The sequence below is a fragment of the Schistocerca americana genome, chromosome 1, assembly GCF_021461395.2.
Source record: "Schistocerca americana isolate TAMUIC-IGC-003095 chromosome 1, iqSchAmer2.1, whole genome shotgun sequence".
NCBI lineage: Eukaryota > Metazoa > Arthropoda > Insecta > Orthoptera > Acrididae > Schistocerca > Schistocerca americana.
In genome coordinates this window covers 266,265,946-266,283,540 of record NC_060119.1, presented here as the reverse complement: position 1 = coordinate 266,283,540, position 17,595 = coordinate 266,265,946, and the positions used below count along the sequence as shown (strand labels likewise).

General features: G+C 38.2%; 1 protein-coding gene across 1 annotated transcript in view; it reads left to right on the top strand.

Annotated features, from left to right (window-relative positions):
* Nucleotides 1–1,182: 1,182 nt before the first annotated feature.
* Nucleotides 1,183–17,595, top strand: part of LOC124580863 (signal recognition particle 14 kDa protein) — a 42,151-nt gene continuing 25,738 nt past the window's right edge. The window contains exons 1-3 of the mRNA XM_047131288.1: nt 1,183–1,340; nt 1,427–1,499; nt 9,310–9,422. Of these exons, the coding sequence (XP_046987244.1) occupies nt 1,317–1,340; nt 1,427–1,499; nt 9,310–9,422 (210 nt within the window). The 5' untranslated portion in view covers nt 1,183–1,316. The remainder of the gene's footprint in view (nt 1,341–1,426; nt 1,500–9,309; nt 9,423–17,595) is intronic.

Below are 17,595 nucleotides of genomic sequence, written 5' to 3'. Positions count from 1 at the left end.
ACTTATCTACGACATATGATTGTAGCATCTGTAACTGGTTCTTGCCAAAGAAGTTAATAATAACTTTTTTGGGGACACTTAACCATGCAGCCTTCTGCTTGGAAATTAATTAACTGGTTTCTTCATGTACAAGTATCTTGAACGTACTTTGAGAAGAAACTCCAAGTTTATCTAACCTTTTTACTGATGGGCACAATTTTATTATATAGCTTTATTTGAGTTATATTATACTTTTTATCATTAATCGTAATTTATATGTAGTGCTCTTTCATAACTGTCGTTCACACTGTGGCCTTTTTGTTTGATTAGCTGCATCTATTCTTAGTCTACCAATTTTTTAAATTACAAAGTGAAAACCAAATGTTTGGATTCAGCAAATATTACACAAATTCTGAAATTCCATGTTTCGCTAACGGTAGATACTCTACTTTGTTGTTTCTTTTCCTAACACTAATTGAAAACAAAAAACATTCATATCAGTTACTGGTTTTGAAATACTTCGAAGTTTAACAGAAGCACTAACATAGAGGCAATGGAGGCAGTTCCAAAGCATTATATAATGCATGGCACTTTATTTATGTGTGTTGAAATTAAGATTGGAAGATAATGAAAACGATTTTATTTACATTAATAAAGGACAGTATAGATTTGCATCATCAAAAATAGTGCCTCTGAAAAGGGCTGGGTCTTGAAAGAACTCGAAATGCGTTCATTTACATAAAGGAACGGGCAGTATAGGCTGAGACACGACAGGTGATTCTTCATGTGGAATGCTATCTTCAAAAATTATGTCCCTGACATGGGCTGTGTGTTCGGAATATCTGGGAAAAAGGCCAAGGGTGATACACAAATGTATGTAGTCTAAAATGTCGTAGTACCCTGAAACTGGTTTCAGTTTGTCAGCAAAGTACAGAAAGCAAAAGTAACATCGATTCTGGAGAATGTAAATGTGGATACAACGCGAAATGAAAATCTGTCCACAATAAAATAACAATCTACAGCAAACAATGAACAAGAAAATGTAACAATTGCACCGTTAACTAGTTACTTCGGAGTTTACATTAACAGAAAATACAACATAAGTAAACATCGATACAGTGTTGTAGTAACGTTACTTATACCACATAATACCTCATCCGGCTCTCATTCCGTTTGTAAACAAATACACTAAATGGGCTGTTGTTCAACTGTTTGCCAGGTGTGGCAACAGTGTTCCAGGTAGGGTTACTGATGGTAGACGATTTGGTGTGGACTCTCTGGTAAATGTGTTGCACTTGCAACTTTGATGCGCGAAGTGGCAAGTTTTAATATGCAATATGGTGTTGCTTGAGAATGAAGTTGTAAGAAGCAAATATAAATGTTTTGTATGTAATTTGTTAGTATTACTTTTGAAAGATTTTGTTCCCATATATTCGTTCCTTTGCAGTTTTTGACGGAGCTCACGCGAATGTTCCAGCGCGCGCGAAACAGTGGGGCTGTGGTTATGGTTATGAAGAGGTGTAAGTTTTCGGGTTCTAATTGGAAACCCGTAACATGTGAAGTTTTTTTTATTATTATGTCGAGCAACTAGATTTTTCTCCTCCACTCATATCTCTCACGTGTCAAAATGTCGATGTTAGTATAAGCGTGTCTTTGTTAGTATTGTATCGCGTAGATTATTCCTCAAGGCTTCTTTTTCTTGTACTCTATGTTTGAATGATTTTTTTTAAGACCCCATCTCCACTTCTGTAGCCCGCTTTTTATTTTTTTTTACCGCTCATGTATTTTCCACTTGCGTATAATAAACAAAGTTGTTTTCAAGAGGTTGCAGCTGAAGTTTAGTGGTAGGTTATAACAGTGTTGTTTCTTTTTACAACATTTCGGCGTAGTGTTTTTTCTTGTATTGGAGAAGCACGAGTGTTCATGTATTTGCTTTGTGAGTAGCTATGTAACATAGAACATGGTTATGTGTTTACATATGTTTTCTTTCCACCTGACGTGTTTATTTGTGACCAAGTGGCTATATTTTTATCCTGTGTAGTTTTGTGCATATCACTTCTTTCCATTAGTGTTTAATTTTGTGTATTTTTGTTTCCATCGCATTACACACAAACAACAAGCACATCAGGAGCTACTTTGAGAAATTCATTGATGTTAGTTGATGTGTGCAATTATTTCCCATTTTTCGTTTGTGGCTAGTGTTATGTCATATCCCTCTGAAATCTGATCTGCAGCATTGTCTGAGGTATGTTCACGTTATGCCTCTTCCTTCATGTGGAAAACTAGATGCAGATAAGTACATGCACAAACATTGGTGGATAGTAGGGTACACATGTGTGCAGTCCTGTCCACACGTCACCTTATTGTTCAAGCTGTTGGCTGCACATCCACTTCTGTGCAAGGCAGTGTGTGCTGTGTGTATTGTGATGAAAGGTGACATGAAAATAAAAGAGGTAGATGACTGTGTGAAAAACATATTTAAATAACAGTTTTATTATTCTTTGAGGTGTGCAAAGTGATACATTTTTCTTACAAATTTCAGAAGAGTGACAACTGTAATCGAGACGGTGTAAGAAGATCCCTGATAGCTAGCAGCACTGTTGCCAACCTTCAACTGTGAAGCACAGTCTGCTGCAGGCTAGAAAGAGCCTTGTGCATAACTGTGACAACAATGTGATGTTGCCACAGAGTCATTTATAAAATCACATTATTGTGATTGGTTGAGGTAGGCATGCGAAGCTCTGCACCCAGCCCTCTGCAACTGTTTGGGATTCTCTTACACCGTCATCACTTTAGATTTATATGTATAACAGTATTATGAAAAGCATAGTTGCTGCTCACCATGCTGAATCTCAGATAGGCACAACAAAAAGGCTGTCAGAAAGTGAGCTGTCAGTCAAAAAGACCTTCGTTGGCAATTGGGGGTGGGGGCACATGAGTGCGTGCGCAAATGCAACTCATGCACACTTCAGGTGTTGATGTGCGCACGTGTATATATTGTTATTTCTTCTGACAAACGCCTTGTTGGCTCAATGTAATTTATGCAGAGATAAGCCTGGCAATAACTCCTGATTATCTACCAAACTGTGGTTCATATATCAGTTTGAACAACTCATTTCATGTTTCAGAACAAAGTATTTATCTGATTATTCATAAATCAGTGATTTGCTTTATCAAGGTTCTTAGTGATTATGTGAATGTGTGTTGGCATTTGTAGCATAATATTTATTTTGCTGTGTACTCACAGTATTCACACAACTTGTTTTGAGATATTACAGATTAAATCCCTCATATTGGACAATTGCAGGAATGCCATAGAACTCAGAATCCATTCCAGCAATTGTTGTTTCCAGATTTGTATTTGCACCACAAATGTCCTTCATTCCGTTTACTAGTAGTTTGTTGAAGAGTTCCACCTGTGCAATCTTTTCCAGTTATTGTGTTAATAAGTCATTGGAGCCTGAACATTAACCTGCAACTTTCATTTTTTTTTTCATGAATTTGTAGGATCGCCCTTGTTTTTTGCTACCCTAGGATTTATCAAATGACCCAGAAAAAGATGGCTGGATCAGATTAAGGAAGATCCAAAGAACAGAGTAGAAAAGTGGGAAACAATATCAAGACAGGAAGTATTCAAGGTAGAGCAAAATGCAGGGAAATTGTTTGTAATCATCCTACCTGGCATGCTGGATGGATTTGAAGATGATGAATGTGCATGGGAAGAGCCTGATACTCATTAAGTGCACTTTAGCCAATCAGTCCCATACTTTGAACTCGGGACACCCCATCTCAAATTTTTGTCAAAATAATCTTCAGAGATGGATTTCCGTAGGCTGTCACTTTGTCTGTAGTTGGGTAGAAATTTCAGTGGACTTACTTTGGAGTCAGCAAACATAATTGCACATAAATATCCTGGTTGCACAACAAAAACATCTTACATAACAGAACACATAGGCACCACCTGATTATGAGTGCATAGCACCTGTTAAACAGCATGAGTGATTCTCACTAAAGATGGAAAGTAATGAGCTTCGGCGAGTGCTTCCCATTTCTGACAATGTAAGTATGCACAAATGTGCATGTGTATTTGCACTGCTGGAAAAGTGGAGCCTATACACAGGCTGAACAGAGAATAAGGCATCTTGTTGTGGATGCATCCTAAAAGAAATGGAATTGTATCCCAGTGTGTGTTTTCAGAATAAAACATTTAATACAACATTACAGAATGTGTACTAACATGCTTTATTCTTCTGGAAAGTGCCCATGGAATGATGTTTGTTTTCATCAATGATATTACTGTACTGCATATTCCAGGGCCCCATTTATATGCAGGCTAAGGACCCACATCAAAAAAATTAAATGTAAAAGTGTGTTTGTTTTAATATGGTGCTCTTGGCTCTCTTATCACCATAAAAGGCTTTGTGTGGCCTTATTTAGCTGAATTTTATAGTGGAGAGCTGACATGAACTAAGTTAACATTTATGTGTAATATCCCTTCCTCCTTTGCATTAAATTCTCAGAATCACTTGGTCAGATGTGTGACACGACAATTCCTGAATTGCCAAAACTTTTAAAAGAATGGTTAATTGAGTTTTGGCAGTTCGAAGTGAGTTCAACTTCTCGAAAAGTCAACTTTGTCTGTAGGCCTACATCATTTCATTCGAGGTAGGAAGCCAGACGCTACCAGAGGCTGTGTGTGTGTGTGTGTGTGTGTGTGTGTGTGTGTGTGTGTGAGAGAGAGAGAGAGAGAGAGAGAGAGAGAGAGATCATGATTATCATTTTGTCACCAATGATGCACAAATTGCCGTCAAATATAAAGACTTACTGGCCGAACATTCTGAATTGGCTCTCCTGGGCAATAAAGCCACACGCACATTTCATTTCATTTTACTGACATGCGAGTGCAGATGCAGGTAACATCTAGTTTTATAATAAACTGTAAATACTGCATTATAGTCCTTTAATTTTAAAACTTCTGCAAAATACTATTTTTTGTGGGTTGATTACCATTAAATTACTCTTGATACTCTGCACCCCAGGTTGAGCTTTGAATGTGTAGATTTTAAATTTGGCCCCAATACATCCATTAACTGACTGTTTCAATGCAGACTACTATGAGGATGTCAACATTGGTCATTGATTCTTGTAAGACCAACTCATTGTGAACAGTCATTGAACCTGGCATTTAATGATGTCTACAGTGGTGATTGTGATACTAATTCGTGTTTATTGCTTGCAATTCATCCTTCAGTATTAAATTACATATATGTAAAGAAATTATTTGTGATTTGGGTAAAACAGTGTTAGAAGATTTTGATTCAGAAGAAAGTAAAAGTTTATTTCAGCACTAAAACTGGCAAAATTATGAAAAAGATAGATTGTGCAGTGAAAAAGATGTGTTACCAATGGCATAGTTCAGCTGGTGTCTGTGTTTGGAATGTTTTTACTGTGTCAAATGGCTGTCAGTTTCTGTTATGTCTTGCTGATGAGCCTTTGGGAATTGTTACTCCTGCCCTTACAGTGCACATGGACTGGGGTGCATGGTATCTGCTTCTTTCTTATACACCGCCATATGGAGGAGATGAATTACGGATGGGCACGACGACCACTGTATCTGGTTACTGAGGCCAGTGCCAGTGGCCATAGACAGTGGTCACGTGTGTAAGTTGTGTTTGTATGAATGTATATGTTCTACTGTAGAAGGTCTTTTGGCTGGAAGCTCATCTGTACTGCAGTCTTTTTGTTGTGCCTGTAGGTCATTCAGTGTCTCCTCTAAATAGTGAACAGGAATCTATGCTTTTCATAATATTGTCATTTTTCCAGCCCAGGTTTTCCATTGTTTAGTATTAAAACTGAGAAATACATCACTATTGTTAGGATACTGGATTGACTTATGAGTGGGAGGAGATTTGAATCCCAGTCTAACTATTTTTCATTTGTACTTGCAGTAGTTTCCATAAACAGTTCAAGTGAATAACTCAATGGTTACTTAAATATGACGACTGCCTTCTTTTCCCTCCTTTTGATATGCGTTAGTGCTCTGTCCCCTTTCTTTTTGAGGATATCTGTCCATTCTAGCTACCAAAGAACTCCAGTATGTTTATGGAATAGTTAAGTGCAGCAAATTGTGTATTTAATGTAGGGTCATCTTGTATCCCAGATTTATTTTTGAGCCATGCAGCATAGAAGTAATATAAATGAATGTGACACTCTTGGTTGTTCAGTGCTTCATTCAAAACCTGTTTTTGAATTCCTCTTAATGAGGAGTCAGCTGGGGTACAGTCCTGAGAGAAGAATGGTACATGGATGGACACAAGTGCAGATCACTTATAAACCACGTCTGAGCAGCTGGAGTAAAAAATGATGATGATTATGATGATGATAATAGCCTAATTTAAGGTGTTAGCCAAGGATATGTATTCAATACTGAATGTATTACAACAAAAACACGTTGTGGAGAGTTGAATATTTTCCTTCTGTTCTGATGTGTTGGTAGTGACTGTGAGGCTACTGTAAGTTATTCATTCATTTCCACAGTTCTGTACTTTCCAAAGTATAATGTGTACAAGTGTAACTAATGCAGGAATAGAACTGTAAACTTACCAGGTTTGCATTTTGCACTCTACAAAGGTGTTGCAAGTGCACTTTGGTCACACAGCACATGTCCAAGCAGTAGCCAAATTTGTTCCACATTTTATGTAACAACTTGAAGGTGGTCATCACAGCAGCATTGATGTGTTCTCTGAGCTGTTCCAGTGTTCTTGGCAGTGAGGTACATAAACATGGTTCTTAATGTACACCCAAAAGAAAAAGTCACAAGGTGTTACGCCAGACAACCTGGGGGAGGAGTCAAGGGAACAATCATATGATTTTCATCACTATGCCCAATCCAGTGATCCAAGAGTTCATTGTTAAGGTAGGGACAAACATCAGTGCTCCAGTGGTAGGGTGCCCTGTCTTGTTGGAAGATGAAATTCTCAGAATCAGCAGTCAGTTGTGAAAACAAACACTACTGCAGTATATCAAGGTAAGAGGTACCTGTCACAGCCAATACAGCAAGCAACCCAAACAGCTTTGTCTTCGAAATTGCACAGAAAACAGTAACCTTTGGCAAATTTCATTTGTGCACCTTAGTTTCAAGAGAATTTCAGTGCCTCACACTTTGACATTGTGGTGATTAACTTTTTCATGTAAGTTGAGGGTTACTTTGTCACTGAATGTCAGCTTGGAGGCAAAATGTTAATCCTCAATTCCTTACTGCATAGTGAAGTGAAATTGATGATGTTGGGCATAATCTCCTCGTTTTAATTGTTGCATGGGTTGGAGACGCTATGGTTTGAAATGAAACCACCATCATAAAATCTTCCCCATTCATTGTTTGCTGCCATTTGCCAAGTTCGTGGTTTGTGCGGAACATTGATTTTTTTGGACTATGTATGAAGCTTTACCTGACTAACTCCACATTTGCATCTGGCACACTTGATCAACTGGTACTTTTCTCTTTGCAGATACAATCAGTTCCCCTAAATTGTTGATACTAACCCACAATACTCTGTATACATAGTGGTTCTTTTCCATAATTACTTCTGAATGCTCGTTGCACTGTTATAACAGGTAAACATCTTCCAGCACAAAAACTCTTTTGTTACTTTGTCAGCATTTTGTCAAGGCACTGCACCCTAATGGCAATAGTGGGCAGAATGCAGACTCAGCGAGTTTTCCATTCAATTCCTGCATTACTCACATTTATACATGTAATACATTGGAAAATACAGAAGTTTGAAAATGAGTGAATTATTTATAATGGCCCTGTACAGTGCATCAGTGAGAGAATATGTGGTTGAAAATATGGGACAGTGGACTGTATAGATGCCTTTCAAATACCTTGTATAGATGCCCTGTACAGATGCCTTTTGTACTGGGAAGTTCCATCGTAGTTGTTTACATCACTATGCTATGCTTTCATTATCTAATAAAGAGAGAGTACATACTTGATTGATGATGATGCAGTAATAAGTAGTGTATGAAATACAAGTCAGTAAATTGTTTATACCTAGTAATAGTAATTACTGTTGAACTAGCTTTTCTCAAAGTTTAAGCGTAAAATTTTCTGGTACTGACTGCAGCCGAATCCTGTAATATAAATTAACTCATCTCTACCTTACTAGCTTACATATCAACTGGTCTACTTAAACTCGCAGTTGAAATATCTGTCAATGTAGCTTATCTCCGTTTACTTATATTCAGTGAAATTTAAGGCTTGTTGTATTGCAGTTCATGCACTAGGATTTGTTCTTCAATTGTTGTGCAATGAACTTGGACAACACAGTATGCTCAACCAAGAGTGTGCTAACACAGTTGTTGCTTTAGTCTTACAGTATTACTAAATATATTAACCCCGTACCATAAAACCCAAGTTCTCATTATTTTTTATTTTGACAGAAACTTAAAACCCTGGGTACGCTCAGGTGACTTGAGAACAGATCTTCAAGAAAAGTAAAACCCTACTTATATCCATTTCACCACTGATAGTTAAGTAATTGGCCGCTAGGAAGGATCTGTTACTACGATTTTAGTCTAGCTGTCATGTTTTGGTTGAGATGGTATCCACTAGATATTGTCTTTACTGTGTGCAGCTTTGGATACTCGACATCAAAACACATGCTTTCAAGTACACTCCTGCATTGTGTTTAGGCATAGTTGTCGAAAAAAGATGGCTATAGTGATTATAAGTTTGACGGTGAATTTAGCAGCTGTGAAAGTGAACAAGAATGTGATGTTACCTCATTAGAGACTGAAAGTGATGGCAGTTTATCAGTTGAGTGACAAATGCTCGCTATTGGTATGAGATAAATACATCCACTGTGCTCCAGCCAGCTCCTCAAAGGTTTATGTTCACAGGAAACTGTTGTGAAATACATGATTAGACCTCAAAGCTACACAGAAACTAAAAAATGACTTCGAGTTTCAGAATATTTTAATCCAAGTGTAGTGCGAGAGTATAGTCAGGATTTTATTATGAGTGATTTTGAAATTTTGTAAGCCATTACTTTGAGCTTTATAAGCTGTCCTTATATGTCCCTATGTAAAGTCATTCATTGTTTGCTCCGTATTAGATACTGCCACCCCCCCCCCCCCCCCCTTTTTTTTTTTTTTTGCCTGGCATTTCTTAACATTATCTCAAGCTTTCACCTGTCTTTGATGTTTGATGTTGGTGTTCCTTCTCTTGGACATGCAGGCTACTGGGGAAAATTTCAAATATTATGAAAAAACACAAATGAAGGAAAAGATTTATTTATGTCCTTAATAACAAAACTTTAATCTTTTCAGATGATGGCCGCACGAAACCACATCCAGCAAAAGGAAAGAAGCCTCTTCCAGAACCTACAGAATTTATGTGTCTAATGAGAGCGACTTTAAAGAACAAAAAAATCAGTACTGTTGTAAGTTACAAAACGTATTTGCAGTTTGTTTTATAATAATCAATTTATTGTTTATTAGGGTGTACCTATGAAAAGTTTTGAGTGCTAAGTGCAAAATGACGTTGGCAAAGAGATTCGCATGTGGGATGTCCCAAGGTAAAGTGTGTGGTTATCTCTTTTTTTGCTATGATTGTATGCCAGATGAAGGGAAGAACATGAGTTCAGTGAAAAATCAGACAAAGATATTTGAAGGAGCATTTTGCACCAATTATTTTAATGTTATTCTATCTAAATAGTGCAAGTTTATAAAGATACATACCACTGATAGATCTAGACAGCATGAAGTTTCTCATATGCAACTAGTGGAGCATCTGCGTGGAGAAATTTCACTTTATTCCAGTTTTTACCAGTATTACATGAAGCACTATTTAATTCTTCAGAGGAAGAAAGTGAAAATATAAGATATATTTATTCAAGATAGTAGGTTAGTTTCGCTCCTAGGATTTCCTTTTTGTGCAGTTTCCTTCATCAATTTGAGAACTATTCAGCATGGTTTGTATTAGCATCAGCACAGTTTTTAATTGTTATAAAGTTGCTATCATTTAAATGTCAAAAGTAATGGATTGAATGGCATTAAGCTCTTTCCCTTCTCACTTCCTCTTTGTCCATTGGTACATAGTAAATTTTCATAAAGAACATCCTAGCTTGAGTTGGTGTATGAGAAGAGCACAGTACTAGGAACAAAGTGAACAGTTCTCATCAAAGAAATGGTTTACCTCCAGCATTGAGAGCCTTCATACTATAAAGGGACTTAAGCTGGCAATCAAACAAACGTGTAACACCAACTCACAATTGGCAAAATCTGTTACTCGATGCTCACCTGTTTGTCATTAGGACCAATCATCATCAGATCGTCGGTGAAATGTAGGGCATGAAATTCTGCCAGTGATGTGGATGACGCAAATTATTGTTTCCATACTGAAGTATGATACTATCTAATTTTTTAGGCTACTGCTTCAGCAAAGCTCTTGAAATGTTTTTTGAAAACACATCAGAAATAGCTGCTGGATGCCCAGCACTCGAAGCAGCTTCAGAAAAGGAGGGCAAGACTTATAGTAATTACGCAGAGTTGGCAGCTAACACTTTGACCACATTCATCTGGAAAAGCTTCCTTGTCATTTGGATGTTATATTGTACAGATTCCTATACTCGTACATAAGCCGTGAACTTTTAGAATTTCAGATATGGCAGCATGAATTTATATATTGCCTCATACTTGATGGACATACATCCGATTGGGAGACAAGATGGTGCTCCTATGGAAAATATTACAAGGCTTCCCTCAGACAGTAGTACAATATTGTTTATCATATATTTCGCTGATACTGTAACTTCTCTACTCCCAACTGTTATTTCGCACGGGATAGCCATGCGGTCTGAGGTGCCTTGCCACATTTCACACAGCTCGCTATCTCCCCCCCCCCCCCCCCCCCCCATCCCCCACTCCCAACAGCTTCCCCCCTCCCTGTCGGAGGTTTGGGTCCTCCCTTGGGCATGTGTGTGTGTGTGTGTTGTTCTTAGTGTAAGTTAGAAGTTAGATTAAGTAGAGTGTAAGCCTAGGGACTGATGAACTCGGCAGTTTGGTCCCGTAGGAACTTACCACCACTACCACTACCCAACTGTTACAACATGCCTCTATTCAGTTAATATGTCTGTGGGATACCTGCCATAGTCTACATTGTGCTGTCATAATATTGGCTGATAAAACTGGGCAGGGAATATCAGCTTGCAAATGCCAAGTAGCGACAGATCCTTACAAAAAATTAAAGCAGCTTGATTCATGGCTGAATTTGGGAGTCCACATGTTACCAGTAACCTTGACTGCATGATTCCTAGTACCAATCTTTGACTGTCAGCTGACATGGTAAATCCACATTAAGTATTTTCTTTAGAGAGTAGAACATGCAAGAAATGTTTATTGTGCACTGGCATGTATTTCATGGTGCATGCCTCCCACCTCAGTGCTAATCCTGTATCATTCACTGCTGTGACACCAACTGAGTTACAGTGCAATCTTCCACCACAAAGGTTTATATTATTATTACTACTATTACTACTGTTACCACAGTGGTCTCAGGCTAGTGCTCACCAAATCAGACAAAATACAGTACTCCTGTGTTAGAATTTGTATGTGAGTGATAGCTTCACTACAGGTTAAATGCCTTAGGGTGTACAAAGGAGGGCAGCTTGAATGCTCAATGTATTTGACCCATGGGTAGTGTCACTGAGATATTGGAAAAGCAGAACCGACAGATGCATGAAGATAGGTGAAAGCTCATAAAGGGTTATTCCATGTCAGACTAACACGGGGCCAAACCACACCATCTCATATTTTCTTGAAATTTGGCATAGGTGTACTGTTAGTATAGACATAGAAAAATGTGAAATTTTGCCGGGCCAAGTCAATTCCTGAATTACATAGCTGTAAAATTATAAATGGGTCCAAAAACAGGGAATGGCAGGTTTTGGAGTTGCATTAGAAGCTTTTCTAATTGAGCTACAGACCATGGATCAATACCATTTTATAGTATTTTTCACTATCTTTCCTATGGTATACAACAAGATATGGTTAATATAAGAAAATTATTTTCAAAACAAAATTTAAAATTTTAATTTTTTTTGAAAAGTACATGTTTTAACATTTCCAGATTTATGCTGTTGTAAATCACAGGCCAGAATATAAATTTGTGATGATAATTTCTTCATAAGTAAAAAAAAATCCAATAATTCAACTGTGTACTTATGTTAATTGTTACAACTCAACTAATGTTGATATTTTCAAACATAAACATTGTTATGATAAAGATTTAAGTAAATAGTCCACTGTAAAACTTACTATTAAGTAACAGGTTCTGTTTATCACTTTAAGTTTGAAAAAGCTTCATTCATTTGGTACACATCACTTCCAAGTAAAATATATGTTCTTCCAGTAGGATTCACAGGTTTTATTTTCACCAAAACAACCATTACTGATACTCACAGAATATAAGAATTTCTTGGATATGAAAAGTGCAGTGATGCATGTGCGTATTTTCAAATCTGCAGAGTGTGCCTCGGACTTCTGTATGTGTGTGCGAGATCAACCGTCATAGCCCGCTATGTGGTCAACTCTACTTAAGGCCAGCCAAGCAGTGCTCAGCCTGTTCTCTGTGTGCTTTGCTGTAGCTCTTTGTGTGCATGTTGGTTCCTGCTGAATGTTACTTAAACACTATGTTCAAGTTGTTAACACTTTCGTGGCATAAAGTTGTGTTCAGTCTACTGGTCATGTTGTGCTTGTACCTAATTACAACATGATTGGTGGCCAGTGGTGGTCCTGTTATCCATGCATATTTATGTCTTGATTGGTCCTTCATTAATTCTCATGATGGCTAATAATGTTAAGTAGGACATTTTACATCAGTTGATCAGAGATCAAGAATCATTCGCCACAGTGTTGCACCACCAAAGACACTGGGCAGTCAAACTGTGGTACTTCAACCATTGCTTTCTGTTTTGTTTAGTCGGCATGCTCCTTGGCTGCTGTTTCGGCCTTTGCGGCCCCCATGGTTTATCTGTCTCCTTTTTCTACATACGATGAGTCTGTTGAGGAATAGGACACATACGAGAAAAGTGTGCAACAACACTGTCAAGCTTTTGGGACTACTGACAGTTAATGTTGGACCAAATGTGTGAACCTCTTTCAAAAATGTACTGTAAGTGCATCCATGTTATTGAATCCTGGGTTGAGTTTTACCACTGAAGGAAGCAACCACACAGTCCTGTTGAACACGGGTGGCGAACGCCATCGGTTAAGTTGTCATTGTCATTTGTGTCCGATATGATAGTCATATGCTGATTAGATTGTGAGAGATGCTATTACACTTTTAATTCCAGATCTTGAGTGTGACCTCTAGTGTGAAAATCCACCCCTTTCTGAGGTTTTAGCTATAGCACAGTGAGCAGCGGATAACCAAATTGAGTCATGGTGTGCAGTATCAGCAGTCCAACCCTCTCCCCTACAACAAGCTTCATATAGTTCGCAGTGAGAAGACATGGGCTCGGTGGCCCGCACACGATCACAGCATCAAGGCGGCTAGTGTCGCAAAGTAAACTGGCCAGTGAACAGCAACATATGTGTTCCACACTCCTATACTGTCCTTATTGTTTCATTAACCATGCATGAGCATCTAGACTCCCCAAAACACTAAGCTAAATGTCATAATTGCAAACTCAAACACAGTTAATGTTGAAGTAGAAAATCACTTTTTAAAAATTAGCCATAACTTTTACATTTTCATGATTGATTTTAAGTCACTTTTTATCTTCCAACAACACCTTCTGTTATTAAAGCACAAAATATTTGGCCTACACAGTAAGTAATCTTTAATAGCAGTCACAAGTAACTAACTTAACTACACACACACACACACACACACACACACACACACACACACACACACACACCAGGACACTCCACTGTGACAGTGAGTATTGTTGTAACAATTGGCATGAGTACCGAATCTCGGTCGGGCACACAGTTTTAATCTGCCAGGAAGTTTCATATCAGCGCACACTTCGCTGCAGAGTGAAAATCTCATTCTGGAAACATCCCCCAGGCTGTGGCTAAGCCATGTTTCCGCAATATCCTTTCTTTCAGGAATGCTAGTTCCGCAAGGTTCGCGGGAGAGCTTCTGTAAAGTTTGGAAGGTAGGAGGTGAGATACTGGCAGAAGTAAAACTGTGAGACCGGGCGTGAGTTGTGCTTCGGTAGCTCAGATGGTAGAGCACTTGCCCGCGAAAGGCAAAGGTCCCGAGTTCGAATCTCGGTCGGGCACACAGTTTTAATTTGCCAGGAAGTTTCATATCAGCGCACACTCCGCTGCAGAGTGAAAATTTCATTCTGGAAACATAGTTAAATGCTGTAAAATGTTATCTATCCCAAGTCTGTAGGTCCAGTTGTTCTAAAAACTACCATTCCCTGTTCTTTCTCCCATTTATGATAACTTCACAGCTCTGTAATTCAGAAATGAAGAGTCGACATAGATCAGTAAAATTTCATATTTTGCTAAGTGTATACCAACAGTACACCGGTGCCAAATTTTAAGAAAATCTGAGGCAGTGAAGTAAAAAATGGTCTTTTTCTGTGTTGATCTGACATGGAATGACCCTAAATGAAGATACCCCTCCCCCACTCTTGTAGGAATAGCAAAAAGAGATTTAGGCTAATTACAGCATGCACAGTAGTGATTGATCACTTTCGTCATGCTTCATACGGGAATGGAATAGGAAAAGGTACTGGGAAGATGTACACTCAGTGATTTGCAGGGTATGGGTATATATGCAGAATTCTCCTCTAATAAGGCCTACTAGGAAGCTGAAGGGACAGAAACATAAAATTATGTGGACAGTGGTTCCTAAGATCAAGGGACTTCTTTGGATCTGAGAATGTCATATTAATCATAAAAGTACATCTACTGATCTTAGAAATGCTGTAGAAGAAAATTGAGTTACCTCAGTGGTAAAGTCTAAAACTGTGCTAAGCAGCAAATGTTGCTAAATGAAACAGTAAAGATGGCTTTCTTGGCTCACAGTGGGAGAAATGTATTAACAGTTCTGGCCAATACTTTTGAAATAATAAACAGTTAACTTACTTTTTCTGTTTGCTTGCTTTCATTTGACTGCCCTTATATATTCAATTTTGGCATTGCCTTTTGTGGACAAAATAGGAGTTTCCCTGCTGTTCACACACATTCAGCTGGAAAAAAAATGTTGGCTCTCATGCAAAGTTACCTGTGGATACATTGCTACAGGAACTGTAAGTCATAAGCAGTTCATTTGAAAATACTGGACTCAAACTGTGATCACGATGCTTTCTTTGTGAATGGGAAAGAAATTCCCAAATTGCTTGATATGTCTGCCAGTTTTTAATTGAGTGTATTAACATAATGTCTCATAAACTACATGTTACAATTTACTCTTAATTTGAAATACTTTGTTACTTTGATTTGCTAACATTAGTGGCCAGATTTGTCTACTTCGCTGGTAATGTGATGATGAAATATGCAAGTTTTGCCAGATGTTGTCTGCTTTGGACAATCATCTCTTACCTGCTTGCAATAGTAATCTGAGAGATCAGTGCTTCAGAAATTTTGTCATCAGCTTTACTTCTGCAAGTGTTATTCTCACACAGTCATTACATATTGAGTGTAATGATGTATTAGCAGTAGATAAGAGTACAGTGGTCATAATCTGTGTAACAAATTGTTACTGGCAACATTAAGGAAAGTAACTGTGCAAGACATAGTGCACTTTTTTTTCTTTTTTTTCTTTTGGGGGGGGGGGGGGGGGGGGGGGAAGAAATAACGTTTTGAGAGCAGATGGTAGTTTCGATGTGCTATTGGATCGGTAAGGCACACAGGAATTACTATTCACTGCTTATTTGCTGCTTACTGATAAGCCTATAACTGTATACAAGGTGTACATAAAATGCGGGAATACTTTCAATTATTTACTGCACAAGAACTAGACATTGTACAGATGTCATACATATTGCATTTTGAAGAGAAACTCTGAAAGCTTTTTTTACAAACATTCAATATGTGAACCATGAGTGACCCAGGAGATGTCTATACAGTAATCGAATTCTTGCCATACCCGTCCCAGCATGGTGTCATCGACTGTGGCAGTCACTGCCTGTATTTTCTCATGGAGCTGTGCTACAACACTTTGTAGAGGCGGTACACGACACCAGATCTTTAATGTGTCTCCACAGAAAAAAGGCACACGGATTGAGATCTGGTGGTTGGGGAGGCCATTTCGAAACAGCTGTCCCCTTCTGTAGCACAGCCAATCCATCGATGTGGCAGCTCCGTGTTCAGGTACCCACAAACTTCACGATGAAAATAGGGTGGATCCCCATCCTGCTGAAAGATGCCTGGAGAGTCCGATTGCATTTGAGGCATCAGCCATTGCTGCACACTTGTTTTTGTCAAACTCCAAAACACAGAAAGCTCACTTCGCACCTGAACTCGTGATGTTTGTGACTAGCACTGACTATCGACAAATGACCAAACTATGTTGTGGTGTACACATGAAAATAAACTTTCAGGGCTTCTCTTTAAAATGACATATTTATGATATCTGTACAATGTTCGGTTCTTGTGCAATAAATAAATAATTGAAAGTGTTTTCGGACTTTATGTACACCTTGTATAGTGTTCAGTTAGAAGATAAAGTGTTACGTGACAGATCGGTGTTGATGATTTACAAACACGTACTCATACTACAGCTCAGGAGTATTTTGTTGTGGGATGTGAATATGCGTTGACTAAATCTTTCCAGAATGCTGTCGTAATGTTTTTTAAACGTGCACCACCTTTTCAGATTGCCAATTGTTTTCATTTACTAACACAAATGTTAAGTATTTGTTCTTTTGTGTCATGGTGAGTGCCGGAGTTTTCAAAGTTTGTGGAATGTGTTTTCTTTCCACCCTGGCCTTTTTTTTATCAACTGAAATTTAATTTGGAAGAAATGTGCAAGTTTTGCCAGAGTTTGGCTGTTGTGGCCAAACATCTCTTACCTGCTTGCAATAACAATCTGAGAGTGCATTTTTACAGAAGTTGCAAGCCATCTGCTCTACTTCAACTATGTTCTCTCAAACAGTTAACATTCTTGCTACACATTATGTGAATATTGTGAGGTAATAAAGGGTCTCCATAATTTCTTGATTATTTGATCAACCATAATTGCAGTAAATTTATACAAACAAAATTCCTTGAACCTTGACCAGTTGAACTTTGTTACAAAGGTTCATCATCACTGAGGCAAAAAAAGTGGCTTGGAAGCAACTGGTTTTAAGATATTCATAAACTTTTAATTGCTCGGTGGAGTCACTGACTTTTCAGACATCAACTTATTTCTCATTTCTGAAATTCTGGTACTAACCATATGCCTGATGCTGTGCTGCAGTAATGATCACTGCGCGTAGGGAACATCACAATGTGTCGCAATTTGAAATGTGCAGACCTCCATGGTTCTCACATTTGCGGGCTGGTACTTAGCAGACGGTTGCCTTTTTTTTTTATTGTTTGTAGATGAGGAAGGTAGTTGCAAATGGTAAGGATTTGTTTTGCTGTTGGGAACACTGATTGGAAGCT